The sequence below is a fragment of the Periophthalmus magnuspinnatus genome, chromosome 16 (genome assembly GCF_009829125.3).
Source record: "Periophthalmus magnuspinnatus isolate fPerMag1 chromosome 16, fPerMag1.2.pri, whole genome shotgun sequence".
Taxonomy (NCBI): domain Eukaryota; kingdom Metazoa; phylum Chordata; class Actinopteri; order Gobiiformes; family Gobiidae; genus Periophthalmus; species Periophthalmus magnuspinnatus.
Genome location: NC_047141.1, coordinates 1,548,482 through 1,572,534, shown reverse-complemented (window position 1 = coordinate 1,572,534; position 24,053 = coordinate 1,548,482). Strand labels below are relative to the sequence as shown.

At 42.2% G+C, this 24,053-nt stretch overlaps 1 protein-coding gene across 2 annotated transcripts in view; it reads left to right on the top strand.

Annotated features, from left to right (window-relative positions):
• The first annotated feature begins 4,806 nt into the window (after positions 1-4,806).
• ascc3 (activating signal cointegrator 1 complex subunit 3) overlaps positions 4,807-24,053 on the top strand; it is a 222,178-nt gene continuing 202,931 nt past the window's right edge. Inside the window, exons 1-4 of one of the 2 annotated variants that reach the window (XM_033980435.2) lie at positions 4,807-4,877; positions 5,984-6,183; positions 11,687-11,807; positions 18,015-18,595. In XM_033980435.2, the coding sequence (XP_033836326.1) occupies positions 6,076-6,183; positions 11,687-11,807; positions 18,015-18,595 (810 nt within the window). In that variant the 5' untranslated portion in view covers positions 4,807-4,877; positions 5,984-6,075. The remainder of the gene's footprint in view (positions 4,878-5,983; positions 6,184-11,686; positions 11,808-18,014; positions 18,596-24,053) is intronic. The other variant, XM_055227922.1, reaches the window with a different exon arrangement.

Sequence of the window (24,053 nt, the reverse complement as noted above, 5' to 3'; positions counted from 1 at the left end):
CAAGGGAAGAGACCGAGGAAACAAGGGAGGAGAATAAGGAGACAAGGGAGGAGACCAAAGAGACAAGAGAGGAGAATAAGGAAACAAGGGAGGAGACCGAGGAAACAAGGCTGGAGAATAAGGAGACAAGGGAGGAGACCAAGGAAATAAGGGAGGAAAATAAAGAGAGAAGGGAAGGAGACCTAGGAAACAAAGGAGGAGAATAAGGAGACAAGGGTGGAGACCAAAGAGACAAGGGAGGAGAATAAGGAGACAAGGGAGGAGACCAAGGAAACAAGGGAGGAGAAAAGGGAGACAAGGGAGGAGACCAAAGAGACAAGGGAGGAGAATAAGGAGACAAGGGAGGAGACCAAAGAGACAAGGGAGGAGAATAAGGAGACAAGGGAGGAGAATAAGGAGACAAGGGAGGAGACCAAGGAAATAAGGGAAGACAATAAGGAGAGAAGGGAGGAGACCAAAGAGACAAGAGAAGAGAATAAGGAAACAAGGGAGGAGACCAAAGAGACAAGAGAAGAGAATAAGGAAACAAGGGAGGAGACCGAGGAAACAAGAGAGGAGACCGAGGAAACAAGGGAAGAGACCGAGGAAACAAGGGAAGAGACCGAGGAAACAAGGGAGGAGAATAAGGAGACAAGAGAAGAGACCGAGGAAACAAGAGAGGAGATCGAGGAAACAAGGTAAGAGACCGAGGAAACAAGGGAGGAGAATAAGGAGACAAGGGAGGAGACCAAAGAGACAAGAGAGGAGAATAAGGAAACAAGGGAGGAGACCGAGGAAACAAGGGTGGAGAATAAGGAGACAAGGGAGGAGACCAAGGAAACAAGGGAGGAGAAAAGGGAGACAAGGGAGGAGACCAAGGAAACAAGGGAGGAGAATAAGGAAACAAGGGGGGAGACCAAAGAGACAAGGGAGGAGAATAAGGAGACAAGAGAAGAGACCGATGAAACAAGGAGGAGAATAAGGAGACAAGAGAGGAGACCGAGGAAACAAGAGAGGAGACCGAGGAAACAAGGGAGGAGATCGAGGAAACAAGGTAAGAGACCGAGGAAACAAGGGAGGAGAATAAGGAGACAAGGGAGGAGACCAAAGAGACAAGAGAGGAGAATAAGGAGACAAGGGAGGAGACCAAGGAGACAATAGAGGAGACTGAGGAACCAAGGGAGGAGAATAAGGAAACAAGGGAGGAAAATAAGGAGATAAGGAAGCACATCAAAGAGACAAGGCAAAAGAATAAGGAAACAAGGAAGGGGACTGAGGAAACAAGGGGGGAGAAAAAGGAGACAAGGGAGGAGACCAAGGAAAGAAGTGAGCAGAATACGGACACAAGGGGGGAGATCAAGGAGACAACGGAGGAGACCAAGGAAACAAGGGGGGAGACCAAGGAAACGAGGGAGAAGAATAAAGAGACAAGGGAGAAAAATAAGGAGACAAGGGAGAAGACCAAAGAAACAAGGGAGGAGAGTAAGGAAACAAGTGTTTTTATTGCTAATAAAATGATTGGAAAACATGCAGTCACAGTGAGCAGGGTCGCCTCTCCACAGATCTAACCCATACTTTTTGCTTGTCTCCATAGAGAAAGATGAGTTTTAGTGTGAAACATTCCAGGCAACACAACTCCATGGAGACAAGCGTTGGTTCATCTATAGAAAAGTGACATAATGCACCTTTAAATGATTTGTCTCCAAAACTCAAAATGCTCTGTTCCACCTTGTGATGTCATGAAGTGGTAGTTTTCAAGTTAACTGCTCCTTTTACCTTTAGTCTAGTAGAAACTGGCAATTCCGGGTCTGAAATGATCAAACTGATTCTAGTGAAGGTGTGTGGAATTTAAAAACACAGCGGAGCACTTCCTGTATTACCATATGACATCACAAGGTGGAACAGAGTGTTTTATTGTGAACTTAAAAAATCATGTTCTAACACTGTTACCTCCTCAAAAAAAGATCTGGAGTTGTGTTTTGTTTCATTCACACATGTTTGAGTAACACTTTATTATTAGTCTGTCTACATCTTCAAACCTCAAAATGCTCTGTTCCACCTTGTGATGTCACAAAATGGTAGTTTTCAAGTTAGCATCTACTTTTGGCCTTTTGTTTAGTAGATATGGGCAATTCCAGGGCTGTAAATGATCCAAACAATTCTAGTGAAGGTGTCTGGTGGAGCACTTCCTGTATTACCACTTGATGACATCACAAGTTGGTAGAGTGTTTTCAGTTTGAGAGAAGAACTCAGCCAAAATCTGCAGGTGTGTTTGTGTGTTAAACGTGTGAATGAAACAAAACACAACTCCAGGTCTGTTTGTGACGAGGAAACAATACTGGAACACAGAAAATAGAGTAACATGGCCACTTTAAGTTTCGTATAGTCTGCTGTTCATAAAAAAATCCATTCTGTTTTTATATTTAGTCAAAAGCCTGTATAACTCTTAAACCCTTTTGACTTCACTGCTGCATTTCTACCTCTGTCTTTGCCAGTGGTAAAGTCATCCCCCTGCTTTTCCGCTGCGGATATATTTTTGTTATGAAATCAGCAGTGACAGGTCCAGCTATAATAAACTCACAGATAAACCTCAAACTCCGTGTCCTTTAGCCCCATCGGCCCAGTGCACCGCTTTAAATGTGGTTTGCTCCTCTCACAGACCGACCGTCATGAATCATTGTCTCTCTATGTAATGCTCCAGATACACCGGTGTCTCTGCAGGCATGGCTGGGGTTCACCGCGCTCCACTCATGCATAACATTTACGAAGCGTCCCTGGACAAGACCTGCGAGGACAAGTGCTCTATGTTTATGTGATCTGTGAATCACAATGAGCATGAATCACCAAATAAAGGTGTGCCCCAGGCAACGATGAGCTAGCGGTAGAATAAAAGACATTTGACCTCTGCGCTTGTGGTAAAAATAAAACTAAATGACTAATAGGAGTGATATTAACCTAATGAGAGGCAATGTAAAGGCCAAATCATAGACTGGATATATAAGTGGGCATAGCTAACCCGCTAGCCGCCGTGGTACAAACAGGAAGTTAGCATGAGCGCGCTTCCGCCTCCATCGACTCGACTCCAATTCACTTTCTATTGAGAAAATGTGAGACTAAGGAAACAAGGGAGGAGATCAAGGAGACAAGGGAGGAGACCAAGGAAACAAGGGAGGAGACCAAGGAGACAAGGAAGGAGAATAAGGAAACAAGGGAGGAAGGGAGGAGACCAAGGAAACAAGGGAGGAGACCCAGGAAACAAAGAATGAGACCAAGGAAATGAGGGAGGAGATCAAGGAGCCAATGAAGGAGAGTAAGGAATCAAGGGATGAGATCAAGGAAACAAGTGAGGAGAGCAAAAAACAAGGGAGGAGCTTAAGGAGACAAGGGAAGAAGGTAGGAGACCAAGGAGACAAGGAATGAGAACAAGGAAACAAAGGAGAAGACCGAGGAGACAAGGGAGGAGACCAAGGAAACAAGGGAGGAGAGTAAGGAGACAAGGGAGGAGACCAAGGAGACAAGGGAGGAGACCAAGGAGACAAGGGAGGAGACCAAGGAGACAAGGGAAGAGACCAAGGAAACAAGGCATGAGACCAAGGAAACAAAGGAGAAGACCGAGGAGACGAGGGAGGAGACCAAGGAGACAAGGGAGGAGACCAAGAAGACAAGGGAAGAAGGGAGGAGACCATGGAGACAAGGGAGGAGACCGAGTAAATGAGGGAGGAGACCAAGGAAAAGAGGGAGGAGATCTGGAGACAAGGGAGGAGAGTAAGGAAACAAGGGAGGAGATCAAGGAAACAGGGGAGGAGAGTAAGGAAACAAGGGAGGAGCTCGAGGAAACAAGGAAGGAGACCAAGGAGACAAGGGAGGAAGGGAGGAGACCAAGGGGAAATAGGAAGAGACCACGGAAACAACGAATGAGACCAAGGAAACAAAGGAGAAGACCGAGGAGACGAGGGAGGAGACCAAGGAGACAAGGGCAGAGACCAAGGAGACAAGGGAGGAGACCAATGAGACAAGGGAAGAGACCAAGGAAACAAGGAATGAGACCAAGGAAACAAAGGAGCAGTCTGAGGAGACAAGGGAGGAGACCAAGGAGCCAAGGGAGGAATGGAGGAGACCAAGGGGAGAAGGGAAGAGACCGAGAAAACAATGGAGGAGACCATGGAAACGAGGGAGAAGATCAAGGAGACAAGGGAGGAGAATAAGGAAACAAGGGAGGAGATCAAGGAAACAAACGAGGAGATCAAGGAGACAAGGGAGGAGACCAAGGAGACAAGGGAGGAGACCAATGAGACAAGGGAGGAAGGGAGGAGACCAAGGAGACAAGAGAGGAGACCAAGGAAATGAGGGTGAAGATCAAGGAGACAAGAGAGGAGAGTAAGGAAAGAAGGGAGGAGATCAGGGAGACAAGGGAGGAGACCAGGGCGACAAGGGAGGAGAATAAAATAAAATAAATAAATAAAATAAAAAATAAAACAATAAAATGAAATAAAATAAATATAAATATGGTTAGTTACTTTTATAATATTACACAGTTCACGATTACATCTTTGCAGCCTTTTCATAATTTAAATTTTTATAGTTATATTTTTATATGTTTTAACAACGTAAAACACAAGTATACAATGAGAATACAATTACACTTCTGGTGAAACATTACCTACGATTTATTTGAGTCCAGGCCAAGTGATGTGGCCGTGGGTACGCCGGTTCCTCTGATTTACGCAATTTCCTCTCTGCGTATGGACGTTGTAGTTCTTTACTCATCCGCTCCCATTGTTTTTTTTCAACGGAGAACTACACTACCCACAATCCACCGCGCTCCGGTAAACTTCTGTTGATATGCCGACTGGGAACTGCATGCGCCTGTCAGTTCACTGTATGAAGCGTTTTGACAGGTAATTCAAGAGAAATTAGTGTTTTATTATTATTTTACAGAAAGTATGTTATTAGCAGCCCCGTGTTAAACTAGCATGTCTTGATGAACATGTAGAAATCCGTAGCTAATGAGGCTAACGCAACGTAAAGCTATATAAAAGCTAACAGCTAGCATCCATAAGTTTCGCTTTTCCTGAGCATCAAGTGTACTGACGTTACAAAATCCAACAATATTACGAACCACAGATTATTGAATCTATATAAACACAACATTTACGCCTATTTAACTTTCTGACAATCACGTATATAGCGTCGAAACGTGTCATACAAGCTTAATATGCAGTTTAGGAACAGCTGACATGTGTGAAATGACTTTAACAATATAAAGCAACTCAACTGTTTATAATTACATCGTTATTCGCTCTCATCCCATAACAATACTGCTTATTTAGTCATATTCTCGTATATTTATACCCTGACTTAAAGAGAAATCCCTTTATTATTAGTCTGTCTACATCTCCAAAGCTCAAAATGCTCTGTTCCACCTTGTGTTGTCACGAAGTGGTAGTTTTCAAGTTAACAGCTCCTTTTACCTTTAGTTCAGTAGAGATTGGCAATTCCAGGACTGAAATGATCCAAATGATTCTAGTGAAGGTGTATGGGGTTTAAAAACACAGTGAAGCACTTCCTGTATTACCACATTACATCACAAGGTGGAACAGAGTGTTTTCTGTTTGAGAGAATAACTCAGCGTAAATATGCAGGGTTTGTGTGTTAAACATGTGTGAATGTGTAATTGTTTTAACTTAAGCCTGTGGCCCCATTTTATTAATTGGAAATGTTGTATGTTTTTTAACTGTGTACTCAGGAGGACTCACTTGTAAATGAGATGTAATTCCAATGGGACTTCTGATGAAATAAATAAAATAAATAATAACACAAAGCAACAAAAATGTCCCAGTAGTGCCAATAAAAATTAACACGATGAATATTGACCTAAAAAAATATAGTTCCAAGTTCCATATATAGAATGAGAACTTGATATAGTGATTATTGTGACAGGTCTATGTGTCCAAACTGTGCAGCTGAAGTCCTTCTCTTTACACTTGTCTTGTTTGTATCACAGTGGTGTAATACCAGCCTTCCTCCTGTGAGCAGAAGGATTATTCCTCCTCCTCCTGTGAGCAGAAGGATTGTTCCTCTTTCTTCTATGAGCAGATGAGTGACAGAAGGATGGTCCCTCCTCCTCGTCTCACTGGAGCCCTCAGGTCCTTCTCTGGACTCTGTAAAACAGAGGACCCCACAGAAAAGCCAGTTGATGTCAAGGTAAGGCTGAGATTACAGTGTCACTTTATATTGTGCTGGCAGGAATGTTCCACAGTATGTCATTAAAGGTCCTATATTACACAAAACTGACTCTTATAAGCTTTAAGCCATATTCTAATATTGTTCCCTCCTCAAAAACATACCTGGAGTTGTGTTTTGTTTCATTCACATGTTCGAGTAACACTTTATTATTAGTCTGTCTATATCTCCAAAGCTCAAAATGCTCTGTTCCATCTTGTGATGTCATGAAGTGGTACAATGACTTTGCGTAAAGTGCTAAAATATGAGAATGATTTCACACAAAAAAACATTCATTGCACTACAGTGGTCCCTCGCTATATCACGGTTGGCTATGGGACTGTAGACCATTGTTAATGAATCTTCTCTGTACCGTGTCTCCTGTACAGTACAGAATGTGTTCAGCTAAATTTATATAAATGTTGGATTGACACTACAGCGGAGCGGCGCCAGGACGAAGAGGCCTTAGAACATATAACAACTGTAAACAATAAAGCTGACTACTTTGCGGATTTTACCTATTGCGGGTTATTTTTAGAACGTAACCCCCACAATAAACCAGGGAACACTGTATATAGATTTGTTGCCTCACTTGGTAGATGAGTTCTGCTACCACAATGCCTCGTTATGATTGGTTATGTAATGAAGATAAGAGTTGTAATTATAAACTATATAAGCATGACTAGAACATTGTAAACAGGCCACATTAAATGAGAGCTACAGTTACAGTTTATATTCATTCATTTTATAGGTAATAAAGTTTTAAGTCCCATCACTTCAGCTAAGATAAGAGTTACATCTACCTTTGTTTATCCCATAGAATGTATATATAAATGGACATAGCTAACCTGCTAGCTGCTGCGTTTCAAACAGAAATGATCATGGGCACACTCCCAGCTCCATTGACTCTGGTTCCAGTTCACTTTCTATTTAAAAACTGTAGCCCCTGTTTTTGTAATTGCTGCTGTCAGTCATTTTGGTCTTAAATGTTCGTATTAACTCGCTCTACATGATTGTGGGGTTTTTATTTCACTATTGTCTCTGTAAATCAAGATATGAACATTACTAATAGACAAGATTTGAGCTGCAGAGAGTTGAATATGTCACTTCAATCACTAAGTGTTGCTTCATTCGACTGTTCATTTGTTGCAGCTCATGCCTTTTAATGATACTGTCTGTACTATCTGAGGTGTGTGGTTCAATCCCAGCGCAAACCTCTGCATACTGTTGCTACATCCTTGAGCAAGACACTTCCCCGACCTTGTCTCAAATCTAATATGGTGTGTGAGTTATGATGTTTGCAGTGCTGGTTGCTACAGATTGGCCAGGCTCCACTTTTCTGTCAGTCATAAAAAGTCATATCTTAGCACCTCCGGGTGTCGAGACTGAGTGAAGAATAAAACGTAAAGTGACTTCTGAGTGTTCATAAAAACGACTTTAAAATCACTGGTTGTAAAAGTTGGATTCTTGGGTAAGGTTCAGTTTTCCCTCAAACTACTAAAAAAGCATCGAAAGTATAGAGCAAAACAGTATGGCAAAAGAAGAATCCTCAAATCAATCCATCTCAGCTTTCAATTTGATTACATTTTTCTGCTAAAATAAAAATGGCTTTCAGTATTGACTTAATGAACATAAACGAGGCAGGTTTTTAAATAGGGAGGCACTAGTATCAGATATCAGCACTGATACTGAATCACGAATCGTCTTCCAAATATCAGCTCAGTCAATATCCTGGTTTGGCATAAATTAATGAAACGTATTTGACCCAGAAAGTCTCATAATGTCTGAACTTTTCTTTCAAATCTATTCAGTTGTTACTTGAGCTAAACAACAGCTACATGACACTTTTGGATCAGTTTTGTCCGATTTTTATTGTATTTATTTTAAAACCAGACAGACAAACAAGTTAAATATTTTTAAATACAAGATTGTAGGTCCAAGACATATTAATAACAAGACAGAAAACATAACAGGGCAATTTGTAGACAAGATAATAATACAAAATAAATCATGAGTGAGTGTTTGTGTGTGTACGTGTGTGTGTGTCTGTGTGCATGTGTGTGCATATGTGTGTGTGTCTGTGTCTGTGTGTGCAATGTGTGTGTCTGTGTGTGGGTGTATGTTTGTGTGTCAGTGTCTGTCTGTGTGTGTGCGTTTGCATCACTACTTATAAACTGTGCAATTTCAACCAGAACCACAGGTCTTCTTGACCGTAGACCTGTCCATTAAAAACCCAAACATATCACTGACCGTTACAAACAGTAGACTCTTGATCTCGATGGACATTACATTAATTGCACAGCTCTATTTGAAAGCATTCTTTTCATTTCCACATCTCACGTTTCCCACAGATACTCATTTATGTTTCAGGGTATTTTAGATCAACCTCCAACTGTTTTTACATTCAAAACAAGCTATTTTTTCTTACAAACTCTACTCTGCACAGCAAACACATGTTATTTTAATCTCTTTATGTTTAAATTCTGTTTCATTACTGTTCTCTGATGCTATAAAGACGAGCAGTATTTTGAGTGTAGATTTTTAGCGTTTTTACCTGGCTCGGCTCCAGCAAAACTCTCTAAGCCTGAGAGATGAGACTTCAGGGAAAAGTGCCAACCGCAGTGGTCCAGATAATCTTTGAGCTGAAAATGCTCAGTTTTAAAAGAGACAGAGGTGCTGATTGTAATGAAACTTGGATCTTAATACATGGCTGACCACAGAGGCCTGCCCCGGTTTAATATGACACTGGAGCAAAGGGACGAGCCTGCTCCCGTCTCTTTAAAACTTATATAAATGAGACATGAAGGAGCCTAAGCGGAGTCAGGCCAGAAATGTTGTCGCAATACTAAAATTTCCAACTCAATTTTGATACTAAGGAATCAACTCGAGACTCAGTACCGATTCTGATACTGTGATGATCTTTATTCTGTATTTGTCAGGGACCATGTACAAATTCATTAATCTGACAAAAGGAATCCCTGGGCAGGTGAACACACATTAAAATACACAGTTCAATATGATTACATTAAATGTCCAGTACAGTATGTTTCCCACAGTCCAAACCAATTAAAAATATTAATTATGTGCAGGTTTTTACAGTGAGACAGAATATTACAAATGCACTAGACTGATGTGGACAAGTTTGATTATCTAAAACATTTCTGGAGTCTGGAGCTGATTCTCTGTCTGATGGTTTGAAATGAAAAGGCCCAGGAGCAAAGGCCCAAACTGAGCAAAGGCCCAGGATCTTTTTGGACCTGTGCAGTTTGGTTTCACAGAGTGGATCGGGGAGTTGGGAAGAAAGTTTAATACATTTTTTCAATGTCAGTGGAGCTGCATTAATAATTTTGAATAAATTTCAATAGATTTGAATACAAAATTAAGTTGTTGTAACTGAACATTTTGTATTTATTTAGGATATTACAGTGGTGATAACAAAGGTTTTTTTTTTTAGAGTTCCTTTACTGCCTGATTGTAGATGGATCTGAGAGGTTTGAGTCGCTCTCATCGGCCTGAGACCAGCAGGACACACAGTAGGTCATGTGTGGGAGCATCATGGCATTGAGATATGTGAGAGCGCCCTCTACTGTCAGGCTGTTCCTCAAGTATCTTAGGGAAGAGATGTTGTATCGGATTGATTTGTGTACTTGAGTAGCATATTGATAATAAGATTTAGACAATATACTGTGATTTTCCACATTAAATGTTTGTACTTTGTGTTCAATTCCATGCGTGTAATAACTCGGTGTCCAGTAGGTTCATAGTGGTCCATGGGTGTATACTAGTCTGTGTGTCTTATACTTGTGAAAGATACAGCTCAAGATCATTCTAAAGCCATTCAGAAAAGGTTAATTCGTACCTCACTGTGATTGGTTAATTCCACCTGTCACTCATGCACTTGGCTGGACTTGTGCTGCGTTCAGATCGTGGCATCAGGGGTCGGGTTTACAAACTGAAAAAAGATTTTAAAAAGCATAGAGCTGCACCAAAAAAAAAAAAAAAAGTTTGAGTAAAAGTATGGTGCTTCCATTGTTGAAGTCCACACTGTTTCTCAGTCTTTGTGTGTTTATGCCTTCCTTTTTTACTCCTAAGCCGCCATGTTTGTTTTTACCGGAAAGGAGCATGCGTCTCTCTGATTGGTTGATCCACCTGTTAATCACAGATTCCAGATGGGAGTGGCCGATATGTATTTTTTGTAATGTAATATCAGTGTAATGTCCCTAAGAAGCATGGGCACCCAACATGAGCACTGGTGTTTGTGAATGAATGTGATATGCAGAGATCTGAAGGACCATAATGGCACATGGATGAGATCATGATTCAGTTTATATCCACATATTGCCCAGCGCAATGACATTCTGAAGCAGCTGGTTCTCCATCATAGACTGTATAAAAAAGTGGACTAACTGAGTGTGACACCACCCACAGTGTTCAGCTCCAGTCAAATGATCACTTCCTATTTTGAACGCGATGTATACAGTCTATGATCTTTATTCAGTTAAAGTGTGTTCATTTCTACTAGAAAGATGATTTAAGAGGCTATAGACTATATTTACGTAAATGTATGAACTCTAAATCACAAATCCATGCCACAGCAGGCCAATATACTATTATAATCCCCATACAAAGATCCCTAGAAAGTGCTTCAGCTGTGCACCTTTTTAAAAATGAAAAATGCTTTTCCTTTATAATCTGAGTCCATTCTTATTGTTCTGTTTGTGCTGACGTAAGGCCGTGAAAGCCTTTCCTCTGTTGTGGTCTATCGTGGTTCTGTCTGGAGACTCAATCATTTCTACTCAGACACTGCAATCTGTTACTCATCTTTGCACACCGCCCACAGGATGCTGCATCTTTCATATGTGAGAGACCATAGTGTCGTGTTTCTTGTGTTGTATATGGTAACTTCAGTCTGACTGGTGCTTCACAGCTAGAACCTCCTGCATTTGACTCGTCTGAGCAGCCAGTCCCTTCTGCTTTCTATTTGAATCCAAAAGGGTCTGTAATATTACCACAGAGCGCGAAAAACTTCCATCCAAAACCATAGACTGTAGAAAGAAGTGGACTAAGTGAGTGTGATGTCACCCACAGCGTTCGGCTCCAGTAAAATGAAGCTCATCGAGGCTAGGAGTTATAGCGGCTAATTTGGAGCCTTTTCCACATTTGTAATTCTGACCGTGAGTATCATAGCAACCAAAGAACCAATCCGGAGCAAGGCTGTTGAAAAGTAGGCTTGGCAGGGAGCGGGTGGTTAGCAACGCTGTCAGTCAAACCTGTTGCTAACGCTAGCAGGAGCGACCTCGAGAAAAGAAGTCAACTGATTTGTCTGTTATTAATGTTCATGTCTTGATTCACGGACTAAAGAGGGTGGAGGAGGTGTTTTTCAGTGTGAAATGACTTAGAGTCTGAGTCAGTGAAGCTGAAGCGCGCCCATGATCAGGTTGTCTTGTGAAGTTGTGTCTCTTTAAACTTTTCCTCTGTGTTTTAGGCGAAGCGTCTAAAGCGACAGGAGCTGTTCGCCAAAGAAGGCCTGACGTGGAAGAAGATCGTGAGCTTCTGCAGTGAACATGAAGAGCTCCGAACTGTTCTACAGGCTGCCAAGCAGATAGGTAACTACCCCCTCTTTAGACAGGACAGTACTGGGACAGGACTGGGACGGGACTGGGACAGTACTGAGACCGGACTGGGAGCGGACTGGGACTGGACTGGGACCGGTCTAAGACCTGATTGGGACCTGACTGGGACCGGACTGGGACTGGACTGGGACCGGTCTAGGACCTGACTGGGACCTGACTGGGACCGGTCTGGGACCGGACTGGGACCGGACTGGACTGGGACTAGACTGGGACAGGTCTAGGACCTGACTGGGACCTGACTGGGACCTGACTGGGACTGGTCTAGGACCAGGCTAGAGCAGTAGGGATGGGTGATATATCGGTACCAGTATCGGTATCGGTCGATATGATACCAATGCTTCAACAGTGTTATTTTTTTATGCTGCCCCATTGTGCCCTTTTTGAACAGACTGTCAAAATTGATACAGATATTATATAATGTTCCGAGTAAACAAAGTCGGTGTTAGCGCTGTCGTCATGTTAGCGTTGTCGTCATGTTAGCGTTGTCGTCATGTTAGCGTTGTCGTCATGTTAGCGTTGTCGTCATGTTAGCGTTGTTGTCATGTTAGCGCTGTTGTCATGTTAGCGCTGTTGTCCACACCAAAGGCTAAATGAAGCTACCATAGAGCTAACACAAATGTCTTTTGTCATTATTAGCGTGTCTGTAGAGCCTCCATAGTCTGCATTTTACCTTCTCTGGGTGTTAGTGTTAGCATCATCCACAGACGTCACCACCAGCAGTGCTCACATCTACATCCTCATTCTGGAAATACAAGGTGGTATCAGATCGGTGATTAGGTCTGAGTAATTGCGGATACTCAAAAATGTGCGGTATCAGAGCTTTTGCCACTATCAGTGTTGGTATTGGTATCGGTATTGGAGCAAATATGTTTTCATTATTTACCACAATCCTCCTGTACTAACCATATGAAGTCTCCTCTTCTCTCCACAACTCTTCTCTTCTCTCTACTCCTCTCCACGCCTCTTCTCTTCTCCCCATTCCTCTCCTCTTCTCTTTACTTCTCTCCCCTTCTCTCCTATTCTCTCCACTCCTCTTTTCTTCTCTTCTCTCCACTCCTGTCTCCACTTCTCTCCTCTTCTCGCCACTCCTCTCACCCCCTCCCCTCTCTGCTCTCCTCTCCACTCTTTTCACTCCCTCCACTCTCATCCCCTCTCTCGTCTTCTCTCCTCTCCACTCCTCTCCTCCTCTTTCTCTTCTATTTCTGTCTCTTATTAGAAAGACTAGACTTATGCTGTTTCTTGAGTGTCCTTTTCTTTGTAGTGTGCATCCTGCCCTCGGCCCTGAGACTGCAGTCTAATAAGAAAACACTTAAGAGGACGCCACCACCAGGCCACCGCCATTTACACTTAAACACAAACCGTAGCTGCGCCGCCAAATTTTTTAAATTGTTTTAAGTCCTTTTATCTGTATCTCCTCTTTGTGCAACCTTACCTGTCTCTCTCTCCTTCTCTCACCCTCCATCTCTCACCCTCCCTTACTTCCTGTCATTAACTCTTTCCTCCTTTCCTTCACTCCCTCTCAGTCCTCATCTCTCCTTTCTCACTCCCTTTTGTCTTACCCTCTATAATCTTCTCTTTTCTCTCTCTCTTTTCTTCCCTTTTTTCCTAAATCACTGTCCTCTTCTCTCTTCACCTTAATCCCCACTCCCTCTCTATCCCCCTATCCTTAACTTTCTCCTTCCTTCTCTCTTTCTCCCTCTCTATCCTTAACCATCCCTCTCTGTCTCACTCCCTCTCTCTTTCTCCCTCTCTTCTTTTTCTCCTCTTTCTCCTGTCTCCACCATTTGCTGCCTTTCCTTGCTTCCTTTCTTTCTCTCTCTTTTTCTTCTCTTTCTTTTAATTTCTTTCCTCCCTCTCCTCATCTCTCTGCCCTTCTCTTTTTTAATCTCTCCTTCCCTCTCTCACCTCACTTTCTTTCCCCCCTCTCTCTCTCCATCTGTCTCCTGTTTCACCCCCTCCTCTTTCCCCCTATCTCTTCACCCCTTCTCTCTTTTTCTCTATCTCTTTCTCTCCATTTCCTGTTCTTCACTTTCTCCCCCCCTTCGCTCTTACTCTCTTTCTTCTCCTTTCTCTCTTCTTTTCCCCCACTCCCTCTCTCTTCCTCTATATCCCCTCCTTCTCTTTCTCTCTTCACTTCCTCTCCCTCATTTTCACTCCCACCCTCTCCCTCTCTTGTTCTTCTTTTTCTCCCTCCTCCTTCTTCTCGTCTCTTCCTCTCCTCTCTCTCTCTTCCTCTATATCCCCCCTCACTCTCTTCCTCTCTATCTCCCCCGTCTTTCTCTCTTGTTCCTCGCCTCCCCCTTTCTCGCTTCACCTCCTTTCCCCTCCCCCTCACTCTCTTCCTCTCTATCCCCCATCTCTCTCTCTTGTCCCTCTTCCCCCTCTCTCTCGCCCTGTCATTTTTCTCCTCCCTCTCTCTATCTCTCATTTCCCTCCTCCTTCTCTCTTCCTCTCGTTCCCTTCCTCCCTGTCTCTGGTTCTTCTTCTTCTTGGTGATATTTTTCTTCTAATTGGCAGATTCCTTGTTGTTTCTGGTTCAGGTTTGGCCTGAGTTGTTTGAATATTATTCAAATGAGTTGCATTGACCTTAAAAGCTTATGGCACTCTCTATTAAAATGCTATGCTAAATAAGGCTAATGCTAACATCTCACTAGAACAGGGGTGTCCAAACCGACAAAGCTGAGGGCCGATTGAGGGGCATAGACTAGTCGCCAATACAGTGAATACTTCAAATCTGTGTGTTTCTGTGTGTTTTAGACTGAACCACTAGACCTTTACTCATGTTTACATTTTTACATTAAATATTTGACATGGGCATTAAGTAGATTTTCAGAAATTTACAGTAATTAAAAACACTATGCTAAACAAGGCTAATGCTAACATCTCACTTGGACATCTGCCTTATATAAACAGTCTCTATTTAAACACTATGCTTAACAGGGCTAATGCTAACGTCTCTCTAGAACATCTGCATTATATAAACAGTCTATTAAAATGCTATGCTAAACAAGGATAATGCTAACGTCTCACTAGCGATAACAGAAATAAGCTCATTTGCTATGCTCCTAATAAAGACGCTAATTAAAACGACAGCCAACATCTTATTTAATTGTACACCCCCCATTCTTTCTTTCTGTCTTATCCTTCCCTCCCTCCATCTCTCTTGCCTTTTTTGTCTCTTTTCATCTCTCTCCCTCTCCCACCTATCTCTTGTTTTCTCCCCTCCTCTTCCCCTGTCTCTCCACCCCCTCCTCTCTTCTTCTTTCTCTCTCCCTCCCCTATCTCCTCTCTGTCTCTCTCCCCACCCGCTCCTCTCTTCCTCTTGTCCTTCCTTCCCTCTCTACCCCTTCCTCTCTCTTTTCATTCTCTTTTTCATCTCTCCTTCCCTCCCTTTCTTTCCCTCTTCTCTCTCTTTTCATCCCTCTCTCCCTCTTTGTCTCTTTTCAGCTTTCTCTCTCCCCCTCTCTCTTCACCTATCTCTTGTTTCTCCCCTTCCTCTAATCTCTCCCTCCCTCTCTTCCCATCCTCTCTTTTTCCTCTCTCTCTCTTCATCCCTCCCTGCTCCTTTCTCTCTCTCCATTTGCTCCTCTCTTCCTCTTGTTTCTCATTCTCTCCACCCTTTTCTCTTTCTTTTCCTTCTCTTTTTTCAGCTCTCCCTTCCTCCCTTTCTCCCCCTCTTTTCTTTTTATCCCTCTGTCCCTCTTTGTATTCCTTTTCAGATCTCTCTCCCCCATTTCTCTTCACCTATCTCTTGTTTCCCCGTTCCTCTCTTCCTCTAATCTTTCCCTCCCTGTCTCCCCTGCCTCTCTTTTTTCCTTCCTGTCTATTTTCATCCCTCCCTCCCCTGCTCTCTCCCTTCTTCCGTCTCTCCAATTTCTTTTCTCATTCTGGTTACTCTTGAGTTGGATATGATTTAAACGAGTACTGTACCGTTTACCGTTGATGCTAATGACGCTAATTAAAACGACCGCTAACATCTTATCTGCATTTAAGACACAGCTAAATGTCTTTTCAGGTTTGATTTCGAGGCTTAGTCTTTCCCTCCTTTTGACTATTTTAGCGATAACCCAGCTCCAAAACATTGTTATCTCAGTTTCAGTGAAAAGTCTTCAAATGAACGTTCTCGTGCTTTTATTTGGGTTCACATTAGCAGTAAGCTAAAAGAAGCACAGGGAGCAAGGTTTGAGCGTGTGTCCTGATGAGGGGTCTGTAATCACACAGTCGACCAGGGGAGCCATGCCTACTACTGCATATACTTTGATTTAGTGTTAATGAAAAGATTTGGGAGTGTTTTTTGGCATATAGAAAGATCTTTTGAACATTTTGGAAGTAACTTGGATTAATTTTGAGCTTGTGAAGGCTCGTCTGAGCGCTGATGTTACCGACGTAGGAGTCCGTTTAGCTTTAGGAACTGTAAAAGCGTTAGCCACTTTTCTTACACTGCATATTATGAGCATGTTGAGTAACTAATGGTGCGTTCACACCGGGGCGTCAGGGGGGTTGAGTTTACTTTCAGACACTTTGTTCATGCATCCAAAAGTTGAAAAAGCTGAAGTTTTTGGCGTTTGACGTGCAGCGTAAACCAATCAGAGACTGTGCTCCAGTGACAAAGCGGCGTCATCATCCGGAACAAGTAGAAAGACATCAGCCACAAACTAGCGGCAACTTAATTATGTGGGGCGTACCGGCTAGCTTAAAGCTAGTCACTGAGCCAGACACGCCGCCGCAGAGCCAATCACCTCTGTTGATGGGTTTTATGCAATAAATACACTAAAGCCACTCTCTCAACCTGGTCTGCAGCGTTCACAAAGACACAGGGAAAACAAACCATCCAAAGGCACTTGCAGATCGTAAAGGACGCTCTGGCATCCAGGGCGTCCATCACGCTCGTCGGAGGCGTCTGCCCTCAAATGCAAAGGCGTCCAACTAGAGGCGTCCAGCGCACTCTTGACGCCCCGATGTGAACACACCATAAGGCAGCTAAGTTCAAATATGAATGCATCCTCCTCTCTTCCTCTCCCTCCCCTTTCTCTCTTTCTTTCCCTTCTCTCTCTTTTCATCCCCCCTCTCTTCATCTCTGTCTCTGTACTTTTTCTTCACTTCTCTACTCTCTCTTCTTTACTTCCCTTCCCTTTCCTGTTTCTCTCCTCTCCTCTTCCCCTCTGTCTCTCCACCTTTCCTCTCTCTCTCCCTCCCTCTGTCTTCCCTTCCCTTTCTCTCGTTCTTTTAATTTTCTTTTTTCATCTCTCTTTCCCTCTTTCTGTTTCTCACCTCTCTCCTGTTTCTAAATCTATCTCCTGTTTCTCTTCCCTCCTTTTCCCCTCTGCCTCTCCACCCCCTCCACTCTCATTCCCTCCCTCTCTCTCTCTCCCCTTTCTCCCTTTCTTTTCCTTCTCTCAAAAGATAAAATGAGCCTTTTATTTCTGATCTAAATATGTGTTAGGCAAGGCAAGTTTATCTGTTTGGCACAAAGTAATTCAAAATGCTTTACAGAATAAGAAAGACATTAAAATCACAGAAATCAAAAGATAAATATTCCTAAAAAAATGAACATTAAAAGAGAAGAGGCAGAATAAAGCCCTTTCAGTCACATGCAGCTAAACAGAACCAGAGCCTGGATTTAAACATTTTCAAACTAGAGGCCTGTCTCACATCTTCAGGAAGAGTGTTCCAGGTTTTAACTGCACACAACTCAAACGATGATTCATCATGTTCAGTCCTAGTTTAGTTCTGGTTCAGTCCTGGTTCAGTCCTGGTTCAGTCCTGGTTCAGTCCTGGTTCAGTCCTGGTTCAGTCCTGGTTCAGTCCTGGTTCAGTCCTGGTTTAGTCCTGGTTTAGTCATCAGAGTGTGAGATGGTTCATGTGGCTCTAACATGTGGGAGATGTTCCTTGGTGCTGGTCCATGGAGAGACCTGTTCACAAGCAGAGCTGCTTTAAAGTCTATTCTCTGAGACACAGGAGCCAGAGACCTGAGCACAGGACATGTGTGGGAAGTACTTCTTGGTTCTAGTCAGGACCCGGGCAGCAGTGTTGTGGATGTACTGTTCTGTCTTAAGGCTCGTTTGGAGAGGCCCGTGAGCAGGCCGTTACAGTAGTCTAACCTACTGGACACAAATACATGGGTAAGTTAGCAATACCTCAAACCCATTCTTTGACTCAGTATTTCTTGTTTTTCTGCAGTGGGCTCTGAACATGGACAAGACGCCATTGAAAGTGCTGCAGTGTTTCTGTTTGAGCTCTTTCATAACAAAGACCACGTGGGCACAGAAGAGACACGTTCTATCAAGCAGATGTTTGGACCCTTCCCCTCCTCCGCCACTGAGTCTGCCTGCGCTTCCATCGTCCAAATCGTCTCCAAACTCGGAGATTCTCGAGTGGAAGAATTCATTCAAACTCAAAGCTCACGCCACGACCCCAAAAAGGGCTTCTGTTTCGGACGCAATATTCAGTTCTCACACGAGACTTACCCACTAGAACCTTTACAAGATTTTCCTGAGAACGGTTTTGTAGAAGACGATATTACGTTGGATTTTAAGAACTATTTTGCATATCAACAAAGTGCAAAAAAAGAGTCGATTGAGAGCGGAGCTTCCAGTTCCAGCCAGAGGGGGCGCAGTGGAGAGGATGAGGACGTTTTGAGGACAGAGGTGGTGAAGTATTTGAGTGGAGGCAACATGATTTCGTCCAGTGCGGAGGAGCTGTGCTCATCTGTGTTTGAAATGCTATCATCACCGAGGAGCAACGACGAGCTACAGAATGAGGTACAGAACACACAGATATTATATGGGAAAGTGTAGTTGTCATAGCAACAAAATAACGTAGATGGATAGATGGATAAACCTTATTAAATACAAAAAAAAAATTAAGTTGTCATCTGTTTTCACACTTCAGACAAATTGAAATAAATAGCTCTAAGATGATATTGGAAGTTTTTTATTTTATTTCGTAACTTTTAACGGCACATATCTTTGACATTACCATATCTGGGCCAAAGGAGTAAGTAAACACTGTATAAACAAGTGGACTAAGTGAGTGTGACATCACCCACAATGTTCGGCTCCAAATGAAGCTCATCGAGGCTAGCAGTTATAGCGGCCAATTTGGAGCCAAGTTCCAATGTTTGAAGTTCCAGCCATGAGTATCATAGCAACCAAAGAGCCAATGTGGAGCGAGGCTGTTGAAGGTAATGCTGATTCTTGCCCGCACCAGTTTAGCAGGGAGCGGGCACTTAGCAACACTGTCAATCAAACCTGTTGCTAACGGTAGCGGCAATGACCTCGAAGAAAGAAGGCGCCTGATTTGTCAGTTATTAATGTAATCAATAACAATTAATCTTGATCTACAGCAGTGCTTCTCAATTATTTTCTCCCCTATGAAGAACTGTAATAGTACAATTTGTCTTTAAAATTGCTATAAGTACTACATAACAACAAAGCAAAAACAAAAAAGAAAGAAATATAGATCAACTTACAACAAAAAATTACTTTTATAACATTGTTTTTTAATCTGTAACAGAAAATATGTAAAATGCATCAATTTCCCTGACATACCTAAAAAATGTAGTACTTATTTAAACTATACATGTTTTAACCAACTGATTGAACCATTTGATACTGAAAAAATTAATTTAAATCTAATAAAAATAAAATCAAATTAATATCAAATTAATAAATAAAACTTAAATAAATATCAAACTAATACATTCAAATTAAATAAATATCAAATTAAAACATTAAATATAAATTTAATCAATAAATTATAATAAATTCATTGATCAGCAACATTAATAAGACAAAAATGAATAAAACAATTTGTTTGTTTGTTTTTTTTTTTTTTTTTTTTTTTTTTTTTTTAAATCAAAATCTTTATCAGTGTGATTGGGGTGTAATGTCCTTAAATGAAGCTTTAATTTATTTGGCTTCATGCTGTCCGCTGCCAACATTTTTAGACACCATAGACACACTGGTCTTCCCTCGTCTCCCACTGTAGTCATGGTGAAGCCAAGTGCTACATACGCTTCGTCATACTTCCTCATCTTAGCTTTGGGGTAACTTTTGTTTATCTCATTACCTCCGTCTATCTCTGCCTTCCTTTTCATCCCTGTTAAACATTTTTCCATCGTGTCTCTTGAGGGGTTTGTTCACTGTGTTCACGATCTGTTCACTATCTCCTGCTCTTTGCTGTGTACGAGTGCAAACCCTACACCATAGAGCTAATACCACTAGTGCACACTCTGACAATGAGAGCGCACCTGCCACCTACTGTAGTGACTGTAGTGGATGTGCAATTACACTTTATTCTAGTACAGCAAAAGAAAAGCATGTTCCCCGAGGTCATACGTAAAATTGCACACAAAAAATCAGCGAAACAGTGAGACCGTGAAAGGTGAACCGCGATATGACGAGGGACCACTGTATACGGTCTATGTAACACCACAGAATAACAAATAATGAACAAATAATGCAATGTGCTTTGAAAGCGTCAGTGAAAGGCTCTATAGAAACCCAAGGCAGATTTATTACGAAGCGAACTTGTACGAGGTCATGTTTTCTCTCTCGTCGCGCGCTGTGGCCGACCTGTTGTTGTTCTCAGGTTGGATGTTTCCACTGGTGTATTACATATTCTTGTTATTGTATTGATCTTGACCTTCACATATCTCTGCGTTGGAGCCAGAGCAGAGGGATATGACACAGAGGGCACATCGTCCTTGGCCTTTTAAAACCAGCGCTTTAAACACAAAACAGCAAACCAGCTCATAGATCTGACCTATAACTTCCCTGACTTAAAGGGCCCATGCGACGCTATTTTCTGATCTCTTTTCTAATGTTGTTTCCTCATCGCAAACAAACCTGGAGTTGTGCTTTGTTTCATTCACAAATGTTTGAGTGTTTTTGAGGAGGGAACAGCATTACAATATGACTTAAAGCGTACAAGCGTCCATTTTGTGTGATGCAGAAGCTTTTAATGTAGAGGGAGTCCTGACATGGTTCTGTGTGTTGGGGTTGTATTTGCTATTGTTGAAGTAGAAAAAATACTTTGTAGAATTTAAAAGCAGCAGTTCCCAGTAGTGCAAATTTAAAGTACACACAGTAAATATTGACCCCAAAACCATACTCTTCCATCAAATGTATAATAAACAATATTATTAATTATCGAGACAGGCCTACGTCACATGAATCAAATCATAATTACATTTTTATTACCTATCCCTACTTTTGCTCCAACTTCACACACACATTGCTGGCATTTACTCCAAAGCGGTCGAGTTTGTACAGCGTCCCACATTCCGAGTCCCCACTATCACAGATCTATAGCAGGTGAATGGAGCCGTCCTGTGTTCTGCTCCCACTGTTCCTCTACAGCAGTGGAAATGTCAACGTCCCAGGGTCACCAGAGACAGAACACCGCACGGAGCTGTTCCATTGTGGACTCTAATGGGCCCGAGTGCTGTAGCCTTTACACTGGACAATCTCACACAGGGCTGGAGCCAGGATGGAGCCAGGAGCCTGAGGACAGTACTGTACAGTGGGAGGTACAGTGGTCCCTCGTTTATCGCGGTTCAACTTTCGTGGTCTTGCTGTTTTGCAGATTTATTGGTGCAATTTTGCATGTTTTTTGTGTATGAATGTGCATTTTGTTCTGCGTCCTGATTGGCTAAGGGACTGTAGACCATTGTCCATCAGTCTCCTCTGTGCCGTGTCTCCTATACAGTACAGAATGTGTTCACACAAATTTACATAAATGTTGGATCGCAGTTTGACTCTGAAGTGCTGTATGTTTTCAAGTTTTCTCTCTGACAAAACCCACAATGTCGATGAAACATTCTGCACCGTCAAATTTCGGAAAAGCTTTGGACTTCAGTGTTTCTCTACACGGAGAGGCGCCTCTGTGGATACCGCTGGAGCAGAGGCACTGAACAACAAATTTAAAGTGATCATCGAGGAAGGAGGAAATAATATATGACGGTTTGAACTTTGAGAGTGTTTAAACGAGAGAGAAATGTGAGAAAATGTTAATGCCTGTCTATGTATAAAGTGTGTGGTGAGGGGTTTTATGGCCTTAAAACATATATAATAATTGTAAAAAATAAAGCTGACTACTTTGCAGATTTCACCTATTGTGGATTATTTTTAGAGCATAACCCTCAGGGACCACTGTATGCTAAATCGCTGGGTTTCAGATGATATTACAATCTATTGTTGCCATCAACATTCTCTGTGCATTGACGCTAACATGAGAGACTCCTCTCTCTGAAGCTTTGTTACTCAAGCTCTTGTATGTTTTTAAAGTGCACATTGGTCTTATTCTTCGTAGTCTTTTCATCTCTCAAACTGCCTTTGAAACGTTCTCTATGAATAACCATTTTGAACACCGTAAATGCTAACAAGACCATTCATTTGTGGGAGATGGAATCGCACCGCCAACCTGTGGGTCAGGGGACTGACGCTACTGTCTCCCCAAAACTTTAGTCTGAGCTTTGTTTTAACAGAATCTGAACAGAAAGAGCTTAGTTGAATCTACAGGTGAGCTGATTTGTTCTGTTAAACAAGTCCCTTTTAAATAACATTATAGTCCCGTGTTAGCTAGCATTAGCCAACAGTTTTTCAGTGTCACTTTGTTTAAAATCAATCCCCTGAACAGGACCATGAATGTTTGTGTTGATCACAGGCTCCTGAAATTGTGCTGTTTGAATCCATTTTGAGTTTTTTTTATTTTTCTTTAGACAATCTAAAACTCACCAGGCTGTGTTTTCTAATGCGTGCTATTGTGTTACCATGGTAACTGCTGAAAATTCTGCCATAGACATACATGCAGTAACTCTCAGCATGATGTTACTGAAAGTATCCTTGGTGCATTGAGACTTTTTAAATACATTATCCACCAAATAAAGGTTGAAATTTGAGGACTGAAGTAATTAAGTAAGTAATAAAAACCACAGGATCATGTAGAGCGGGTTAATACGAACATTTAAGACCAAAATGACGAGTCTGACAGCAGCAGTTACAGAGAGTGGACACAGTTTTTACATATAAAGTGAATTGGAGCCGATGGAGCGGGAAGTGCCTATGCTTACTTCCTGCTTAGAACGTGGAAGCTAGCAGGTTAGCTATGGCTATTATTGATAAAAATCTTTCTTTTTGGACATTTTTATTTTATAATGTCACTGTCTTTGTTATAAAAGTCCTCTTGGCACACGGTTTGGAGTCAATATCCCACTGTTGATTACAATTATCATATCGACACAGTGATCGATGCTAGAGCGCCACCTATGGCCAGTTAATGGTCGCAGTCCAACTTTACACTGGACTGACTCAAACAGAGCTGAACGCACACAGAGGCAACAGGACAACAACACGGGAACTTCTAAAGGCAACGTCCCCAAATGTCAGCTACGTGAGGCACATGTGAACCAAGAGAAGAAGAGGGAGAAGGAGGGAGGAAGAGGGAGAGGAGGGTGGCACATGTGAACCAAGAGGAAGAAGAGAAAGAGAGAGGGAGAAGGAGGGGGGTAAGGAGGCAGAGAGAGGGAAAGGAGATGACAGAGAGTGAAAGATGCGAAGAGAGAGAGGAAAAGGGAAAGGAGGGGGAAGGAAAGAGGAAGAGAGAGGGAGATGAGAGGAGAGAGAGTGAAAGAAGCAAAGAGAGGGAGAGGAAGGGAAGAAGAGGGAGAGGAGAAGCGAGGTTAAGGGAGATGAGAGGAGAGAATGAAAGATGTAAAGAGAGGGAGATGAGAAAAATACTATTCTCTAATCTGTTCTAATGTTGTTTCCTCATCTCAAACAGACCTGGAGTTGTGTTTTGTTTCATTCACACGTTTAACACACAAACACACCTGCAGATTTTGGCTGAGTTCTTCTCTCAAACTGAAAACACTCTACCACCTTGTGATGTCATTAAGTGGTAATACAGGAAGTGCTCCACTGCGTTTTTAAACTCCATTCACCTTCACTAGAATTGTTTGGATCATTTACAGCCCTGGAATTGCCAATTTCTACTAAACAAAATGCAACAGGTAGATGCTAACTTGAAAACTACCACTTTGTGACATCACAAGGTGGACAAGAGATGTAGACAGACTAATAATAAAGTGTTACTCAAACATGTGTGAATGAAACAAAACACAACTCCAGGTCTGTTTTTGAGGAGGTAACAGCATTAGAACATGGATTAAAGCTCACAAGAGTCAATTCTGTGTAATATTGGACCTTTAATGCTATT